This window comes from Manacus vitellinus, unplaced genomic scaffold (assembly GCF_001715985.3).
Source record: "Manacus vitellinus isolate BGI_N305 unplaced genomic scaffold, ASM171598v3 scaffold_5_pilon, whole genome shotgun sequence".
In the NCBI taxonomy this organism is placed as follows: Eukaryota; Metazoa; Chordata; class Aves; order Passeriformes; family Pipridae; genus Manacus; species Manacus vitellinus.
Genome location: NW_021940682.1, coordinates 20024971 through 20045788, shown reverse-complemented (window position 1 = coordinate 20045788; position 20818 = coordinate 20024971). Strand labels below are relative to the sequence as shown.

The window sequence follows — 20818 nt, the reverse complement described above, 5'->3', positions numbered from 1 at the left end:
ATCGCCGGCGCCGCGGACAGGTGGGCCGGGCCGCGCCCCGCCCCGGGCGCTGATTGGCGCTTTCGAAGGAGCGGCCGGCGCGGCGCGGGCGGGGCTGTCCTGTCCCGTCCGTCCCGGTGGTGCGGGGCCGGCAGCGCGCGGGGCTGGTGAGTACAGGCAAGGCAAAGGCAAGGCAAGGCACGGCACGGCACGGCACGGGACCGGACCGGATCGCATAGGATAGCGTGGAAGGTGAGGAGCGCCTGAGCGGCGGCGGGCCCAGCCTGGGGGCCGTGGCAGGGTTCCGCTCGCGTCCGTGCCTCGGGCGCGCAGCTCCGGAACGGCGGCTCTCGGTGAGTCCCACTTGTCTGTAGGGGCAGCGCTGGAAACTCGCTGAGCGTGTCGGGGACCCCGAGCAGCGCGGACAGAGCCCGGTGTTGGGCTGAGCCCAGTCATCCGTCCAGGGGCAGCAGCTCCCATCCAGCGTCTCCGGCATGGGTGTCGGAAGGGAAAGCACCGCGAAACTTACTTTGGAGAAGGGAGAGGGGACAGTTTTTGCATAACAGCCTTCAAACCAGTCTCTCCTGTGCCCCATACAGGCGTTTGAGGATGCAGTGCTGTTTCTGTAGGAAGTTTGCTCCAGTGCTCTTGGCTAGAACACTCATTCATATTGCTTAATAAGCCGAAAAGCGTCTGGCTCCTCTCTTTGCCCAAAAGCTGGCCATGTTCCAGGGATGCTGTGTGTCACCTTTGGCATAGTATCAGATCAAGCCATGGCAAAAAGTACATGTATTCTTTTAGGATCTATAAGGCATAACTGGCCTATGCATTTGAAATTGTACTGGGTGGATCTTTCATAATAAGACAGGATTTTATATTTAAGTCAAAATAAACTCCTCCTGACTGTTGCCAGTCAGCAGCCTACTGTATGGGCATCTAGCAGTGATGCCCTCCAATGCTGCTTTGCTGGCAAAAGTCTGAGGTGGGAATGGGAGAGAGTGAGAAGAGCTTGCCTGTGAAGTCCAGAGAAGAGCTGGGGTAGTTCACCTTGTGTTAATGAGCCTCTCCCCAGACTGGATGCTCCTGTGGTAAAGGAGCCGTCTGCCTGTCTCCTGTGGAGATGCCAGCTGTTGAGATTAAGTACTCCTCCCTGATTTCAAGTGGTTTTCTCTGCTTTGACAGGTGTATCCAAGGCCTTTGTTGCCATTTGGAAGGAGAGAGTGTGCTCACTGCATGCTCACTCACTTCATGGAGAGGTGCGGAAAGGCAGTCCCTGAGGAGAGCAATCAGCGTGCATGAATGTAAGGAGCTGGTTGCCACCTTAAAGCCCATCACCTTGGACTGACTAGTCTGGTTCTTTCTCTTTCATGGCTCTAAGGCCTCCCCAGGGAAGCAGGGCTCCTGCTGACTCAGTAGTGCAACAAAAAGTCTCTGTAATTGCTGTAGTGAGGAGGGAGTAATGCTCCACTCAATGAATCTCTTGTGCCTACCTCTTTTCTTCTGCATGTAAGGATACGTGTACCAAATAAAATCTTGACTATCCTGTAGTAGGTTTCAACAGATACTGAAATGACAGCTTCTTTCATTTCAATGTGTTTAAAAACATGGGTTTCAGTAGGTACTGTTAAGACTAATCTGCAGTTTCCAGCTGCTCTGGGTGAGTCTGTTGTGGCTGCCTTTGGGTGTTGATGGAATAGAAGATGATGTGTTATATATATTAAATATAGGGCGAAGATGTAAAAGTGTTTCTACCCTATTTTTTTTTAATGAACCTGTTAACCCAAGGCATTTTAATGAGCCCGTGAATCCCTTTAGGTTCCACTTCAGCTAGGTCAATGGCTGCTTCATCAATGTTGGAGCTACCTATGGAGTTGAGGATTTTTTTGTTTGTTTCTTTCTTTGTAAACTGTGCAGTCAAGTAAAATGGGACTTGGACTCTGTTCATCTTGTGCTACAGAATGGGTTGTAATTAGTGTAGCATGTCTTCTTGGGTTGGGCTCCAGTGAATGATCTATAAATCCTGATACAACTGATGTTAAACAGGCTATCTCATGTAGCATCTAAGAGCATGTGTTTAGCACCCTGAAGTGCTTTAGCATTTGCTGACTTTGCTGTTTCTCAGATTCCCTGAGGGCAAAATGCCAGGCATCTTTTTGGAGAGCAGAGACAGACTGTGGTCTTGCAAGGCTGTGTAGGTCATGTCCAGGGGGTGTCTGCACCCCTTTTCTTGAGAAATGCTTGTCCCTCTGCCCCACATGTCAATAGATAGGAATGTTTTTCTCATCTCTCTTAGCTAATATTGATCCATAGCTCTAGTCCTTCATTGGAGGTTTGTTAATCTGCCAGCTGAAGGCAGTGCTTGCCTTTCCCAATGTATCATTTGGGGCTGACCACTCATCTCACAGTAAATCAGTGTCGCTGTGTTCATACAGGTGTAAGGTGTGGCTAGGTGACACTTCTCTTATCCTTCCATCCTAGAGCCATTAGCAACAGAAGTAGAGAGCTTTCTGGTGTTTCCCTGTTTTAGCGGGTGAAGCAGGGAGGGAAAACATCACCAGAAAGAGTGTTTTCTGCCCAGAAAGAGTAATAGGAAGGGAAAGAATTATTAAAAGCATTGTTTCTGCTGTGATGAGCTTATTCAGTCTTTTGTCCCAAGGGACCTTGGGGATATCAGCTGGCATGGGAATGGCATTGCCTGAAGCTATGTGGGGGACATATTACAGTGTATTTTCATTCTGAGGTCTTTTCTTACACAAACTGTGATCCCTGAACACCAAATTCCTGTTGAATGAAGGCCAGCTGATAAAACTGGCATGTGTAGAAATTGATACAGTTCTAGCTGGAACTGCCAGATTTCAGTGTCAAATACTTACTTCATTATGTACAGCTTTTTGATGCAGGGAACCCAACCGGTTTTAGAAGTCAGACTTGGTTATGACTCTGCCTGGTACTGCAGCATTCACCTCACCAGAACACCTTCTGCACCTTTGCAGGCTGACTACTTGAAGGTGGCAGACATCTGGGTCTTCTCATCCTATGCCTCTCCCTGTAAGTGGTAAGCCTATATTAATCCGTATTCTCTGCAGTCTCAGAGCTGAACTGTTTGAGATCTGAAAATGGGTAATTGTTACTATATTACCTTTTCAACTCAAAATTCGTGCAGAGTAGTCTTTATCATCAGAGGGTTTTTTTGTTAAGTGTTATTCAGATGCCCTGATAATAAGTGAAGCCGTTTCACTTTCTAGGGAACCCTTTGGCATATGGGTTTACAAAATAACTTGTTTTAGAAGAACAGGCCCTTGAAGTTCAAGTGCCACAGTTTTCCTCAATCTCCTCTTTTTTCCTTCTTTTTTTTTTTTTTTCTGTAAGACTAGCTTTTGTTAGGCATGCCACAAAACTGCAGATGCTGAGAATTCTTGTGATAGCTGCTGTGTGAATATTTTGCTTTGTTCTTGTTTTGAGTTCTCCCTGTGAATTAGGCTGCCTTTTGTTTTCCCTTGGCAGTTAATATGCTGGAGCTCTTGTTAGCCTATATGAAGCTCCTTATTTTAATGAGACCAACATCTCTACTGGCTGGTCTGCTGTTGCTTTATTTATTTTTTTAATCAATGAAGCCTCTTACTGAGCTTCTCTTGGGACAATAGCTTTCTTATGCCAAAGGAAAATGTATTCCTGTGGACAAAGCTCTGGGAAACATAACATGCTCATTAGTAATGCTTGGTACATACCCTGCCCTTCCCTTGTTCATTCATAGAAGGAAAAATGACATCAAGGAGAGCATGTCTTTTTTTTTTTTTCTTTCCCTAGAAATAAAAGGAAGGGGAAAGATACCAGTTGGAGTGTCTCTGATAAAGTCTGGGAAGTGCTAGCAGTTGTGCTACAGGGAAGTGGTTTCAGCCTGAAAACGAACTGGTTGCTTGTTTGCTAGTCACAGAGGTAAGTTTGAAATGTTTGAAATGGCTGACATGTGATCTGATGTAGTGTGTGGGGTTTAAGGCAGTGGGAGGAAAAAAGGGGAAGGAAATGACATTGTTCTGCTTTTTGTGTAGGATGAAAGGGGAGAATTTTTACAAGAATTTGTTTTCTGTGATGGGCTATTCAAGCCTTTTGTCATAGGAAGGCCAGGTTTTGCAGGACGAGAGAACAATACCATCTACATACAAAACTTAAACATCTGGGACAGGAGAGGAAAGTTACTTATTTTCAAAGGAAAACAGATGAGTTAAAAACATCTGATAATGTCTTCAGTCTGATTTTTCACTTTAATCAGTAAGACGCTTTATTGCAGCTATTGAGTAACAGAGCAAGAAAGTTGTCTTTTAACCGGCTGCAAGACACAGCAGGTGTTTTTGATGTTGTACTGCCCCCCAGTACCACTGTGGAGAATTATGATGGAGAAATACCTTCTAGTACATGTGTATCTAGCAAACCTGGTAATGCTGCACATCTCTAGACCTGGAGCCTCCATGGAGAAACTTACTAATCCTCAGCCCAGTGTAGAGCTTGTGCTGGATTTTCCCATAGTTAAAAGCATTTCTGGAAAATACTGTGTTGGCTTCAGGAGAGAAAGTGTTGACTAGGTTGCCTCTAAAACTTTCCTTAAGGTTTGTTTTGCCAGGGAATTGTCCGGATAACTATATTGCTGCAATAGTTTGCAGCTGCCTGTTGAAACCTTAGGTGTATGCATGCTGCCTGGGAAGTCACAATCCCAATAGAATTTACTAAAAACATTGATTTCTCTCATGTATCTGTATAACAACTAGGTGATCTTTAAGGTCCCTTTCAACCCCCACCATTCTATGATTCTGTAAGAAAAAATCTTATTCTTCAAAATTGTTTCCTTGCTTTAATATTTTCATAATCTTCGGAGTATTTAATGTGAAGTCAGGATGCATATATCTGCCTACACACACGTAAAAGATATACATGTGATAACTCAGAAGAAAAAGATGAATGCCAGTGTTGTTAAATCCAAGAATGGTTTGAAGTGTTTGTATTACACTTTGGCAGAATAAATGCCATACAGCTACTTTGGAGTAGTGTTAATCCAAAGCAAAGGCAGTTGCTACTTTGTGCTGTAATAATTGTGCCTTTATTTCAGGGCAGAGAACTGAAGTTGACTGGATCAAAACCTTAGTCACTAAGATACTTTTCTCTTTCCCCTTCCTTTCCTGATTAGACTTCTTATTTTTCCAAAACAGTACTGGTGAGTTTTTCTTGGGATTTTCATGAAAGCAGGACAAACTGTATTAAAAATCTATTCTCTTTTCCCAGAGAGAGAAACGAATGTAAATGCAGGTGACCATGCAGAATGCAGTTCAGGTAAATGTCTTTTGAAGTGTTTCAATCCTGCATACATGTATAATATATTTTTGTTTTTTTCAATGCAAAGATCTACCCTGAGGCAGATGAAATACTAGACTCCCCAGAGTTACCTCTAATTAAAAAAAAAGTTATAATTTTCCATTTTACAAGTGGAGTAATGTGACAATGAATAACCCACTGTTACTATCAGGTGACCCTTTTACTTCTTAGTGCTGTTACCTAAGAAGGTTTTGAAGTCAGAGGCTGAGATTATTAAAACATCTGTTTGGTGATTAAGAAGTGTTTTTTAAAACTTTATAGTTTTTAAAACCTCATATATGTAAAACATTCTAGTTAATTACTTAAGTATAAATAAATAAATGTATTTTTTACACACACTGAACTGAAGGAAAGTAGTTAAGAGTAGCAGAAGGACTCTGTTTTTGGGAATTTTGTACACAAAATTTCAGTGTGGTCCTTTTCTTGAAATGTAAGTTACCTGTCATTTTGAAAATATGCACTCCTGAAATGCTAAGGATTCACGTTCAATAAATGTGTTATGTTCTTGTACGTGAATGTATTTCCTCTTTTAATGTCATAATTTTTAATGATTGAAGCACAAAATCCCCCTGAAATGTTTGATCAGAGAAATCAGTAGTCTGTAGTAAATTATATGATAAACTTCAGATTTTAAGACTTAAAATGTGCTGAGGAAAAAAATCACCCACACATTTAATGCACGTTTTCTTTATTCAATATTCAAGAAAGTGTGTAATTTTAAATCTGAAAAATTCAAGAGAATGAACGCAGTAGTATTTTAACACAGGAGTTACTAATGATAGCTTCACCATCTGATTGGTGTTGTGTTGGTTTGGTGTATCTGTCCAAAGGGAAAGGAACACTTTGAATAATAGTTCTTCAGCGTAATTCAGAACCATGACTCTTTGTCATCTGACTGCAAGTATTAGAGCTTTCTGTCTTCAGCTTACTGAAATCCTCTGCAGGTGTGGTTTGGAGATGACCTTCCCTTAACTCCCCGAAGTCCTCTGACTCCCAGACACGGGCCGGGTTTGGCAGATGTGTGCCTGTATGACCAATGGATATCTGTGCGGCATGAAGCAACTTTGGTACCTATGCAAGAAGATCTGTCCATTTGGCTGTCTGGCTTGCTGGGTGAGGTTAAAAATAAATCACTGTCTAATGAACTTCAAAGAACCTTCCAATATTCTAGTCACTGGTGACATTTAATATCTATACTACTATTAAGATGTGGCATATTTGAGTCTGAATGGCTGGGAGAATTGCATTAAAATGCATGCTTTGATTTCAGATTTTATTAGCTGCCACCTCTTAGAGGGAGGATAATTAATAATTCTAATTTATATTTCTGAATTTTGTTAGTCTAATTAAAATGTAATTAAATGGATATTTGATTTTAGTTTACTTATATATTTCACTAATTTTCAGTCTTTAACACTGGAAATCTGTTTGAGTTGCCTCTAAATTCATATGAAACTTCTTCACCTTCTGTAGAGTAACTCTAATACTGACCTTCTTTTTTATTTTTTTTTTTAAGGAATGGAAGTCAAAGCAGAACAACTGCTAGAAGAACTTGATAATGGGGTATTACTCTGCCAGTTGGTTGGTGTTCTTCAAAACACAATTAAAAAATGTTGTAGCTCAAATAACTTAATGGTGAGTCATATCATGACTTTTAAAATACATATATAAACTCTCCAGTTGTAGGTAGTTAAGTAAGTAGTTGTCATTAAAAGGAAAGCAGATGAGTGAGGCTTCCCAAAGTAATGCTCTGTACCCTCTGTATCCAGGGACTGATTAACAATAGTGTGTTTTTGTAGATGGATAAACTGGCCTTGTGCAAAAAATTACCTTCTTGCTTTGTTAATCAAATCCTAAGGTCCTTGGTTGGTCTTTAGTTTGATTTCAGTAGAAGTCTTGCCTGAGGAAGATTTAGTGCAGTTCTGGAGTTTTATCAACCCACATCAGTGTGGGTTGATAATGAGACATATGCTGGCACTTGGTAGTATGTTTTATGGCTGTACTCTAGTGTACAGATCAGCCATAAAAATATCCAAACTGATATACCTGAAGATGGGCTTCAGTGTTTTGGTTGGGAATCAATGCTCAGTTGAAATATGAATCTCAAGCAACTCTCTGTATTTGAAGTACAAAGTCATGTAAACTGGTCAAGATAACATTTGTTGAATGTACAAGTACCCTGTATAGCTACAGCAATGCTTGGATTTGTTAAACAGTAGATTACCAGCTAAATTGCCCTGGAGGACAGGAGGAACTGTTTCACTATAACCAGACCATTTTTTTAATGTTTAACTTTTACTGGTTTACCTAGTAAAACAAAAGTTTTAAATAATGGATATTTACCAGTTAGCAGTATAATTACTAATATTAGAATTATTATTAACTGTGGGGTACAAGACAGCAGATTTAAGATGCCAAACAGTATTTATACAAGAGCTATAAGGAACCCTCGAATTATGGCATCTTTTAGGTTGGAAAAGACCTTTAAGATCAGCAAGTCCAACTGCTAACCTAACAGTGCCAAGTCCACCGTGAAACCTAAGTCCCTAAGTGCCACATCTCTTAAATACCTCCAGGGTTGGTGACTCAACCGCTTCCCTGGGCAGCCTGTCCCAGTGCTTCCTTACTCTGTCTACAAGAAATATGCAAGTTATCCACAACGTTAGTGATTCCTGTGGTTCTGTTGCTAAACACAACAATGCATTTCCACACTTGTATGGATTTCACTGTGTAAGCCATTGTCCATCAGATACCCAGCAAATCCTTAGGGCTCTTTAAGGAGGATGAAACGTACAACTTGTGTATCTTTGAACTATGTTTTTAGTTTTGAAGGTACCAATTTAAAAACAAGTAAGTACTGAATTGCTTTAAAGGAAACTGCTCCTTGCTCCCTTATGATTCCTTTCACTTTCTAGAAAAGGCTCTAAAATATTGAAATCTGTCAGCTAAGTATAGTTAGTTGATTTAACATTCTCTTGTTGTGCTTATTCTGCTGCTGTGAACTTAAGCTTGGGAAAGGGGAATAATTATCCAGGCCTGTGAAACCACCAGTAGGACTTCTACCCCAGCATGTGGGGAAATGGGGAAGCAACTGCATGGACAGCTTTGGGAGAGGCTGCAGAGCTAAGGATTTTTCACTCAGTGACTGTTCACAGTGATAAGATAGAATGCCTTCTATATTAGTGTAGCTTTTTTGATAGAGTACATGGTGGGTTGAACACAAAATAGTTACAACTGTTTCTGTACTCTGAATTTAGGGTGTATTTTCCTTTGCAACTATGCTTTGAAGTCTGTTGGCAATGTTGATGTGCACAATGTACTTTTTGTTTTCTTCCCCTGCCAGAATTTTCCTATGAGAAAAGTTCCATGTAAGAAGGATGCTCCATCAGGATCCTTTTTTGCCAGAGATAATACAGCCAACTTTCTTAACTGGTGTAGGGCCATTGGAGTTGAGGAGACTTATCTATTTGAATCTGAAGGTTTAGGTAAATCTTTGTTTTTGTAAGATTTACTTCCCTCTGTATGTGGATAACTACCTGGTTGGGGAGATCCCTTGTGTATAGTCTTTTGAACCTTTTCTCTTGACCGTTCCTGTCTCGTGCAAGCTACTAATGCTTTTTTTTAATTTTAAGGCAGTGTCCAAGTAAAAGCCTTGAAAAATCAGTTCAGTGACTGCTCTAACTCGCATGATGCTTTTCCAAACTTGTGGTGTGGGATGAAGCGGGGGCTGACAGCTGTGCAACAAACTTGCATGTTGTCCTTCAGTAAAAAGAAGCACTGAGAAACAGAGGAGAAAATTGTGGTTTTGCTTTCCCTGTGTGGGAAGACCACAGGGCCATGGAGTCAACTCACAATGAGATCCTTTATTTGGTATTAGAGCTCATTCTTGTTGAAGGAATCCCTCAGAATAATGCATTCATAACAGATAAATTTGATAACTACATTAGGGAGTTGTGCCTGAAGTGGCAACAGTCTGTTAGCAATTAACATTTGCTTCAGCACCTACTTGATATGCCCCTAAACCATTTGTGTTTTCTCATCCAATAAGATTGTTATAAAACTAAATATTGCCAACTGTGTTGTGTGTTGTGTGCCTGCCCCAGTGCACAGTTGGTCCCTTATAACAAACAGCTTCTAGACTGATACTTACAGATGAAATAATTTTTTTTTAACTGCTAATTAAGAGGAACTATACTTCTATCACATGGTAAATAAAGAAATGCTCTTCTACCAGCTATTATGTCAGTAAAAATTAATTAATCCAAAACTTTCTGTGGCAAGCCAATACTTTTTTGTTTGTTTGTTTTTGTTAATTTTTTTAAAATAAGCAAAATATCTGCCTGTCAGCAGAATAGTAAAAAAAATTGAAAAGTACCTTTGTTTTCAGTAATCAAATGAATTTGTCACAATATTCACAGGATTTTCTCAAAGTCTTTGTGCCATTTAATGCCATTTGCATGCTCGTTGGACTGCCAGTGCCTTCTCCACTGGATAAGTCATCTTTTAAAATAGTTGAGAAAACACCATCATTTGCATCTGTCTCACTCTGATTAACTAGTCTGGTGACTGTATCTTTTTTCAGTGCCATGAAAAACAGATGAGTAGAACTGAGCTGTAAGAAAATTAGTTTTAATAATTTTTTTTTAGTTCCTTGTATGAATCGTATTGCTTAAACATCTTAGGTCCTGTAAGTGGATGGGTAACTGGAGCCTGTTTAGCCTTCCTGAGATAAGCAGACAGGATTTCCTGGTGCTGTGGCTTTCACTCACAGCAAATAAGTGTTTTGAAGTCTGATTGTGACTCCTGACAGAAGCTTGCTTTATGGCATAAATATCTTCTGTGAGCCTTTCTGGCAGTTGAAATGAGCAGACTTGCAGCCTCCTTGATGAAACATTCTTTCCACTGATGTTTTCCATCAGACCTTCAAGCCATTCTTTATAAATGAAATAGGGGAAGGGTAATTTAACAGTTGTCTTTTTCCCATCAGATGCATATGGCAACATCTCCTGAAAGTGTAGATGACTATGAAGGAAATAAATTAAGAGGGTCTAGAGACAGCAGAAAGGAAGAATAGACATCATGGGATGCCCTTTGACATCAAGCCAAAATAAATATCTTGATTTCTGCTAGGGGTATATTTGGATTTTTCTCTTTTGGGTTCAGGCAAATTAAAAGACTTCTGGCAAACACACACACTCAGAGAAAAGATATTAGGTGACCTCTAGTAACTTTTAAATTATGGCTGTGTCAACTTTCTATTCTAGATTTATCCTTCATAATCAGACCTTTTAAAAAGCAGACTTACAAAATGGAGTAGATGATGTAAACAAGGGAATCTGACTTCATACTCAGCTTATACTTTAGGAAACACTTCAGTGTTATTTAAATCAAAGCAATTTTAAATATCAAATTGAACATCAGAAAGATGTCAGCTTTCATCTGTAAATATAGAGCAGGCTCAGGTTTCTCTTCAGAGGGAATTTCCGGTTTCTACTGAGTATTGTTAGTACATGGTGTGAAGAAAGTCAGACTTGTTCACATAGATGTTCTACAACTTATCTGGTTTCTTATACTTGATGGTAGTGGGGGAAGGAATGGTGCTGTGTGTGGGTTGAGGCAAGTTGAATGACCTTTCTCCCAGTCTTTGATTTTTGAGTTTTTAGGCAATATTCCTACGTAGTTAAGAAAGCACAGGGATCGTCTGTTTTCTAAAGCATTTGTACAACTGTTCTTAGAACATATTGAAAGAATCTCGATTTTGAGGCTTGTATGGGGACAGAGGAGGAAGTAGTTGCTTGTGCGTGAGGTTTTAAACTATTTTCTTTCTCTGTTCTTGGCCTTGTTTCTTTTTGCTTTTTCTTGCACACCTAAAGATGGAACTTTCAAGAAACCAAAACAGACATTGTTTTCCTTCTGCCTCTTCCATTCTTCAGTGCAACAGTAGAAATAATTGAATGTTTCCATTTCAAAGTTCTTAAGAAAACCCAGACTTGCCACCATCATATTCACATTGCTTAGCTATCACTCTTGCATCTCATTCTTCAGCTCTCCTGATAATCATTTAGTGTGCCTACAAGATCAAGTTCATATAGCTGCTAGAGCTGCTCTGAATTGAGGGGTGTGAAGCAACCTCTGCTTTGGGCACTAGCTGAGTTACTATGGACAAGTCTTTGAGAAGCAAAGCCTTGCGCAAAACTGTGCTACTAACGTATCTGAAAGTGTGTTGCTGCTTCTCTGTGATCACAGCTAGTATCTCATGTTTGAATCTGAGCATTTGTATTTTAAACCAGCATTGTTCTCCCCTCCTTCTTATGCTCAGGGGTTTTGACCACCCTTTTCAGATACAGCCTCACAAAGATGCCAAATTCTGAAGAAAACCTCTTGGTGGATGGGGCAGGAGGTTTGGGCTGCTTGGGAGGGGGTAAAATGATGAGGTACAGGAGCTGCCACTGACAAAGTGGTATCTTCTAGTGGAACTGGATGAATCTGCCATATGGATGGACACTGCTGGCACCTGGAACATTTAAAATTATAAGAAAAAAGATCTGTTGCTAACTGAAATGGTAGCAGTCACCCAGACTGTTCTTTCACAGCCAAGGGACTAAACCGCTTAGGCTGACTGGCTATGTAGCCAACCACTTGGTCCTTCACAGTGTATCCTCCTATGGATGTTAACCTATAGAGTGCCTGTGCCTATCTGTCTGTATGCATGAGCATATTTTCCTATTTGCAGTTGCTAAATGCTTTTCATCTTTAAGACTATGATAATGTATTTGGGGGTAGGGAAAGCTCTCAGATCTCTTTCTTTCCTGTTCTCATCAAGAAAGAAGATCATAAAACCAAATAAAACATAATTCTCCTAGAAAGAACAGTTTGATTTCAGGAATGCCAAGATGCATTTAAGGACTTTATGAAATAGAAAATTAGAGTTGGAAAGCATATAGTGCTTTGTCAATGATAATGTAACTTGCCCCTGGGTAAAATGGGAAATTGTAGGCATCTATACCTCATCTTCTCTTCTATGTACCTAATTGCATAGGCCTTGCTGCAATAAATATGAACTGTAACTCCTCTTCGTTCTCTTCCCTTTTAGTTTTGCACAAGGATCCAAGACAAGTGTATCTTTGTCTGTTGGAAATTGGACGCATTGTATCCAAGTACGTGAACTGCACATAATCTTAACAAGAAATTGAAGAATACATCCTATTTAGTAAAAGCTAAGACAAAGTTAAGACAATCTGTGGTCATTTAGTGCAATGCAGTGGATGTTAATTCCTCACAAAAAGTAATGAGTGGTTTTTCTAGGACCATCATATAATATGAATATTTTTTCAAATAATTATCAGACCTTTTCAGGGAGAGGCACTGTTCCATGCTGCCTTTTATAGTTGAGTGTTTAAGTTATACATTCAACTTATAGATATGTATACCTCTTGGAAGAACTCAGTGAACATTAAAGATTATTTTAAGGGGTATAATTTTTCATCTTTTTGGCAGGTATCTCTTTGTTCTCTACATTTAGACTTTTGATTTATTTCTAGTGCAGAGCTGGAAGCTTTAAGATAGTTTATCTAAATTGGTTGTGACCTAAATTATGTAATTTTGACAGTATTTTTACTTCCTTCTCTGGTAACACCAAGGCCACCTTAAGGAAGACTTCTGCTAAAAACTCAGAGCTGCTCCTTCTCTTTGGATTATCAAGGCAGTTATCCCTCTGACTGATTTAGTGCTGTGCCATGTCAGCCAAACCACTTAGAATTTTGCAAATTTGTTAATATCAGTTTCTTTCCGTTTTCTTTAGTAAATTAGCAATTAAACTCTCTACTTTGGTATTTGAGGTATGGAGTTGAACCTCCTGTACTTGTAAAACTAGAGAAGGAAATTGAGCTAGAAGAAACCCTACTGATGACCTCTGGGCCACCATCACCTATTAGCGCAGCAAAATCGTGTTGTCACCATGGGGAGCTACATGAGGCAGTAAGTACTTCTTACTTAGTGTGATATGGGCTTTAAATCAAGCTCTTAAGTTTTGTACTTGTATGATCTGGCTCAGTAAGCATTGGCTGGTTTTCATCTAATATGTTAGCCTCTTTAAACAGAAAACAAAAGTGTATGCATCTCTTTTTATAATTTTTTTTTTTGTTTGTTTTTGTTTTATAAAGACAATGCTGTTCTATATGTTTTGGAGTAAATGCCTTTGTGCATATAACCCACCTTGAGTTCCTTTCCCCTGCTCCCTTTTCATTGCTTCTTTGAGTATAAGAAATAATCTCATTCAGTTTTTCTGGTGTGTCAATATCCTATGACTGCAATGAATGCTTCTCTTCAATTTGATGTTTTCCTAAAATTTTATCAAATGTTAAAGTAGGCTTTGATGAAACTCACAACAGCTTGTGAATTGGTCCGAAAGAAATTACGAGTAATTTTCCGATTTGCTTAAAAATGCATGTTAAGTCTTTAAAATTCATTTGTTTTAAAGGTCCTCTTTGTAGTAATGTAAAAATTCTGTTTCTTTGGGAACGTCAGCCACCAAGTCCTTGCTCTCTCTCAAAACTCTCACTGTTTTTTCTTCTTGGCAATAGTCTTGACCTTCCAATTTATTACATTTCTAAATGGCTCTAAGAGACGCATCTTCTCTAACCTGGCACATATCTGGGGACTACCTTTCTCCTTTTTTCAGTGGTTTCCTTCTTGGTCATCTCACAGAAGATTAACTTAGCCTAACAGAAATTTGGGGAGCATGGTGAAGTAGCTCTGAGCCAGGTGTAGCAATGGATTTGGTCACAAGAGAGACCCAGACATTCGTTTCAGTTTCTAGAGACCATAAGAGTGTCTTTACAAGGTTGTGGTTAGAAATGAGGCTACTATGCATAGAAGTATAGACTTGTCTTAATACCAGAATTGGAAATAACAGAAAATTGAAGAAATCAAAAAAATTGGATTAGAACAACTCAAAATATTTGTCTGTACATACAATTTGTTCTTTCTTTTAATTTTTTATTCTACACTCTGTATCTTTATGTAGCTGAGATTTTCTTGTGAAGGAAGAGAATTCAAGTATTTTCTTATATTATGGGCTGAAGATATTGGTGTCTTTTCTTGTATTCAACACATGCTTCTTTCAAAAGACTAACAAATACTTTCAATTTTAATAACTAGGTAAAACATATAGCAGAAGATCCTCCCTGCAGTTGTTCCCATCGGTTTTCAATTGAATACTTATCAGAGGGACGTTATAGACTTGGAGATAAAATACTCTTCATAAGAGTAAGTTGTTTTTCAGAACTCCAACTTATGTTTCTACTGGGGAGAGAAATGCTTTTAAGTGGAATACCTCATTTTTATGGTGTTGTTTTAGAGTCACAGAATTATTTGGGTTGGAACAACTTGCCATTCAATCACCTATTCAAAGTAGGTGTAGTTACTTTGATCTTACAACTATTCATTTTACAATCACATTAAAAAAAGTTAATGCTTTTCTGTGGTGGTTTTAAAATTTCAACAATTATTTGCAATATAAATAAGGAAATGTCATGGAATATCCTGAGAACGTTGACTGTTCAAAACCTCCACTCTTGGAGTTTATAATTTTCAGGATAATTAAGTACTCTCTTCAGCAATCATAAGAGATTGTGTTACAGGGGCATCTATAATTTGAACAAAACCTGTATCCAAAACTCTAAATACTAAATGAGGATGCTTACAGAATGGTTAAAATGTCTTCTGTAAAGATGCTTCCATTATTTGCAGATGTGTAATGACTGTCTCTACAGGAGAAACTATCTAATAAAATAATTGGGAAGCATAAACCTTGTTTATCGCATAATTTCTCTCTTTTAAAAGGTTTCTCTATAAGAAAGGAGGTGCTATTTTTAGGTAATTTCAATAGATGGTAATGTAAGCTGAAGACCTAATGCCGCATAAAACAAGATAGAAATTTCTCTTGTCCTTCTGTTCCCAACCCCTCTTCCTCCATTCTCAGATGCTGCATGGCAAGCATGTGATGGTACGTGTTGGTGGAGGCTGGGACACTCTTCAAGGTTTTCTGCTCAAATATGATCCATGCCGAGTGCTTCAGTTTGCAACTCTGGAACAAAAAATCCTTGCGTTTCAGAAAGGGGTCACCAGTGACAGTACCCCTAACTCATCAGCTAGGAATCAGGAGCCTCCTGTTATGAATCCAATGTCAGCTGTCAATATGTTTCAAAAGCAGCCATCAAAAGTCACTACTCCTGTTTTAGCTGTTGGGGCTGGTGCCAAGAAGGCTTTATCTAAACATCCTCAGTCCCCTGCTCTGGCATCACCAAGAGTGCCAGGGCCCCCATCTTCCACAGCCAAGTCATCAACAGTCAGGTCCAAAATGCAAGGGTCTTCAGCAACAGGTGTGCAGTCTCCTTTCAAAACATTAGCTGGTACCTCAAAGAAACTGGAGTCTCCTGCATGCAGCTCACCAGCTTCTGCTTCTTCACAGCCTGTAAGCAAAAGTTCTTCATGTGCAGGAACAAGAACAGCTCTAGTTCCCTCCGAAACAGTGCGCAAACGTATTTGGTCCCCCGATGCTCCCAAGGTGAAATTTGCCCCGCCTCAGGGCTCCGCAGCACCAGCACTCCATCCTACCCTCTCATCCTCTAAAAAACAGCTGTCTCATTTGTCTGAGACAGCTGAAATGATGGCTTCAAAACAGAAGCGTGTCCCTGCTAAATGCAAACCTGTCTCTATCACTAAAACCAAAGCGAATTCAGTCGCTCCGAGGGCTGCTCGGCCGCCTGTGACAAATCTGCGTGCTGTTGCCAAGTTTGCGCATTCTCAGCAGCTCCTTGCAAAACCTCCTTCTGAAAATGCTATTCAGATCTCGGGAGCTGCGTCTCAGAATCCTCAGAAAGCCCTACGAACAACTTCTGACCTGGCAAGGAATTTGAAAAGTGCATCGGTCCTCTCCGCTTCTGCACCTTCCCTCGCAGTTAGCAAAGCATCAAAGTCACCACCTTCACTGATACCTACAAACAAACACGTATCATCAGCTGTCAGTAAGCAGCCGAATGTCAGTAATCCCAGTCTGGTTGGGCCCTCTTTATCCAAACCTCCTGAACGTACCCCCTTATCTGTTGTACGACTTCCTCAAACTTCTGCCAAAGTGGCAATGACCAAAAAGTCGGCACAGCCTTCCACAAAAGGTCAGCCTTCAGCCAAAACCTTGCAAACAAACAAAAGTCTGGCCCCGGCAGCCAAGAAGCCTCTCCCGAAGGAACAGTCATGTAACAAAGGCACACCTGGTGTGTCAAAAGTTCCTCTTGTGAAGAGCAGGCAAGATGATCACTATTTTGTTATGACAGGGAGTAAAAAGCCCAGAAAGTAAACTTATTTTCTTCAAAATAAGTTTATGAAACACTGAGGACAAGAAAAAAATGTTAAATAACACTACATTTAACATGAAATATTAGGTATAACCTACATTTTGCTGCATAACTTACTGTAAGAACTGTGTTTATTTTGCGATTAGAAACTTCTATTTGGATATATTTAGAAGTGAGCTTGCTTGCTGTTTAGCACTGTGGAATAGAAAATATTCCTGACCTGCTGTAAGAAAAGTGGGTGTGCTGGTTTAAAAGTAAACTAGAGGTAGAAGTGAGTGCAACTCAACAGAGATTACAAGTCAGAGTTACAATTTCCCAAAAAGAGATTACAATAAATGAAATGATACAGAGAAAACTGTTTTTCACCCCCCACAAACAGATATATAACCCTGGGACAAGAACAGAACAGTGTTTAGTGGCCCCTGTGCTGATCACTACGTGGCCTCCCTGACTGTAAAGTATAAGGAAAAGAAAACCTGTTAGTTCAGATGATGGTGGCAGTTCTGTTGAAATAATGAGCACAGTCTTGTCGAGAGTGGCAATGGCAGTCCTGTTGGAGTTCTGGTCCTCTGGATATGATGAGTGGTACCAGAAGTTCCAAACCCCAAAGTTTATATATGCTCAAGTTCAGGTGGTAATGCACAGTTCCTCCTCCAGGGCGGGGAGTTTCACAGTGGGTGATTTAACTCTGTTAGTCATGGGATATTTTTGGAGTCTTTGATTTTTGAAGTCTAAGTGTCGCAGCTGCCTATTATGCCAGTCCAGTATGGCCCATTAGCAGAGGTGACTCCTCAGGCTGGGTGAGAAGGCGTTAATGCCTTTCCGAAGGGGAGTTATCGCAGCTGAGTCATTGGTGTGAAAACAAAAGAACACTTCACAGCCTTGCAGGGTTTATTTAACACCCAGCTCGTAGCCTTAGGTGCCAGGTGTGCCCTGGGCAGCTGCTGCAAACGGTCCATTATTAACAGTCCATCACAAATGACATAGAGTGTGTAGAATGCACAGTTTTGGTTATACCCACATAGTGATAAACTGGTCCCAGCCCTTGTACAGCCCTTGTAGGACAGCAGGAGAGAGGAAAGGGGAGCTAAGGCTGCTGCTCATTTTCAGTGGAGCGAAGTCTGCACAAGAAACAGCTACCCAGGGCAGAGCCTGAGTGACTCTGGTGGTTCTGGCATGTTTGCATCAAGGCCCATGGCAAGCAGTAGAGCTGTGCTCTACTGTAACATTTGTAATACCTCAAACAAAACAACGGTTTTTGGTTCACTGGTGTCCCACAATCCAAATTTGGGTCACCTGCATGTATTAGAAAGAAAGGAATCTCTATTCATGTTTAGATTTTACAGATGTTGTTATCAGTGTTCACTGTGCCCCCCATATGCCTTCTTCAGCTCTCTTGGAAGTGGAGCTTTCTTGGTCTATGTTAAATTGGACATGGAAAATCGTGGCCTTGATTGCTTGCTCTCATTGTGCCTTAGTCTCTCAAATTCATAAAAGATCTCTTCAGTGAGCAATACTACCTCTAAAACCCAGGGCAGACAAATTTGCTTAGTCCATGCTCTAATCTGACTATAAGTGAGCCCAGGCTTTCCTAGAAAGCTCTTGCTGCATTAAGATATGCTCCTGAGTTCCTGGGAGGACATTTTCCCCTGGGCTGGAGCCCTACACCAGCTGCTGCTCCCACGTTGCAGCCCCAAAGCAGCTCCAGCTGCAGCAACACTGAGCTGCAAGACTGACCTGCACTGGCAGAGTCTTACTGCTCTGCAGGAATGGCCTTTGCATGTAAGGCTGAATCATTAAATACTTTTCTCAGTGCTACAGGTTCATTTTTGTAGGCACTCTTAGTCTGCGGTGGCCTTTTTTGTTTTATTTATGAAGACCTTCTTACTGACTCTTCTCTATTACTCTCTGGAGGTGAGGGGTAATGCCTGTAAACCTCTTAAAATGCCAGAAAGCTATGCATTGTTTACACTCTCAACTCTGAAGGCTTTCAGTGTGTTAAACGTCTTACCCTTAACAGGAGGAGCGTCATGGTAGATTAAAAACTACTGTCTTTGGGAGTAGCACTGTTTGGGGTTTTTTGGGTTTCATGAACAGTCATTCCTGCAAACACTGAGAAGCAGTGAAGGTCTGTGAAGAGACACTGCTGACTTCCACAGATCATCACTTCTCTCCATTCCCAGTCTATTTATGGGCAGGAGCAGGTGTGAGTGCCAGATTGGCTCCTGGATGGTCAGACAAGAAAGTTTCCTAAAAAGGACAACAGTTTCTGCTGTTATGAGGTTTTATTGGTTTTGGTTTGGGGTTTTTTTTCCCTGGAACTACAGTAAGCAAGCATCATGAACTGAGTTCTCATGCATGGCAAAGTCATTGAGCTGCCTTTCTGAGCACCTTGTTAGCTTTTTTTATTTTATTTATGATTCTATTTATGCATATCTACTGTACCATACTGCTTACAACCTGCTGGGAGTAAACGGTAAAAACCAATATGCAAATTGTAGGAGGAAAACAGATCACTTTTGATAATGTGGACACAAGTCCCACAAGCTCACATACAAAGTTGTATGTTTGGGAAGGCCTTAGGCTTACTTATTTTATAAGTACACCGGTCAAAGCCACTGCTACAAATGTTAAGAAAAGTATTGACTGTAGTGGATTGCTGTCAGGTTTGATAAATGTGGCACATGGTTTTATATGCTGAAAGCATTTTACAGTAGATGACTTGCTTTTGATTTTTGGACATCCAAATAGTGAGCTACATGCGATATATCTCATGCAGATTAATAGCTGAATTGTTGGGGTTTCTTTCTGAGTCTGGCTGAGATGGAGTTAACTTTCTTCATAGCATCCTATATGGTGCTGTGTTTTAGATTTGTGGCTAAACCGGTGTTGATAACACACCAGTGTTGCTGAACAGCACTTGCCAGGGTCAAGTCTTTCTTTTTTCTGCTCTGCCCCCAGTGAGTAGGCTGGGGGTGGGCAAAAGATTGGGAGTGACATGGCTGTGACAGCCAACCCAAGCTGGCCAAAGGGCTATTCCATATCATATATCATCACCTCAACAATAAAACCAAGGAAGAGGTGGAGAAAGAAGGGGGAGCAGGGTGGGTGGCTTTCAAGGTGGCTGTTTGCCAACTGGCTTGGCATCAATCTGCATGTGGGAGGTAGTGAGGGATTGCCTTTGCATCACTTGGTGGTTTATTTTTTTTATATCTTTCCTTCACTTATTAAAATGTCTTTATCTCAGCAAGTGAGTCTTGCTTTTGCTGCTCTTCTCTCCCTCGTCTTGCTGGGGATAAAGAGAGATGAGGGGAGCAGCAGCTGCATAGGTGTTTGGTTGCTGGCTGAGGTCAACCCACAATACTTTTTGAACCATTTACAAGGTTTTTAGTAGCAATTTAAACACTGAGACTCTTGGATCTCAGTGTAAAGCAATTTTAACATCTACCTTTTTGAACTACAGAGAAAATGAAGCAGATAGCTTCATTTTGTGATCTATTATTTCATGTAAAAAATTGATTTTTATGGTTCAAAATGACATAAAAAGCATAAGCTTTTACAGTTGAAACCTTTTTCAGCTAATCTAAAGATCATTCCTCTGTTACACATGGATAGACTTGGTTTGATTTTATTATAAAAATAGTGTATTTGAGCGTGGTTCAACTTCTGTGAATATTGTAGTCTTCACCTGTATAGTCATATTCTAACTACAAGTGTCATGTAACATGAGGTGAACCAAGAATAAGATGTAACAAAGTACCTCCTAATGGGAATACATACTCTTTTTGCAATGTTTATATTGCCAAATAGCAAGTCTAATCTTCAGCTTGTGCTACTTTTTGTGAGGGAAAGATAATTTGAAGCAAGAATCTGACTGAATTCTTCATGTCATATCAATGTCCTTCTGTATGAGTACTTATTTTGAATAAACATACACTGCACCTTTTTAGGTGCACACATGTTTTTAGTCCTCATGTCTTTTTGTGGGAAGGGAAAGAGAATGTATTTCAGAAGGCTTATGTTTTCTCTCTACCCCCACATAAATGGTATCTCAGGCTGTGATAAAGACATAAATAGCTGCATCAAATCCATTGCTTTGTTTGGAGTTCAAGACCTTTTTA

The 20818-nt window shown here is 40.3% G+C and overlaps 1 protein-coding gene across 2 annotated transcripts; it reads left to right on the top strand.

Moving 5' to 3' along the window:
• Positions 1-189: 189 nt before the first annotated feature.
• GAS2L3 (growth arrest specific 2 like 3) lies at positions 190-17372 on the top strand. Of its 2 annotated transcripts, none has more exons than XM_029963650.1 (12): positions 190-231; positions 1162-1280; positions 2973-3034; positions 3787-3915; positions 5256-5301; positions 6288-6456; positions 6860-6978; positions 8687-8828; positions 12437-12500; positions 13182-13320; positions 14503-14610; positions 15326-17372. In XM_029963650.1, exons 5-12 carry the CDS (start codon positions 5272-5274, stop codon positions 16697-16699), a joined length of 2145 nt encoding a protein of 714 aa, XP_029819510.1. In that variant the 5' UTR covers positions 190-231; positions 1162-1280; positions 2973-3034; positions 3787-3915; positions 5256-5271; the 3' UTR covers positions 16700-17372. The 2 variants fall into 2 exon arrangements, with proteins under 2 accessions (XP_029819510.1, XP_008918481.1); XM_008920233.3 differs by having other exon boundaries at positions 2867-3034.
• The last annotated feature ends 3446 nt before the right edge of the window (positions 17373-20818 follow it).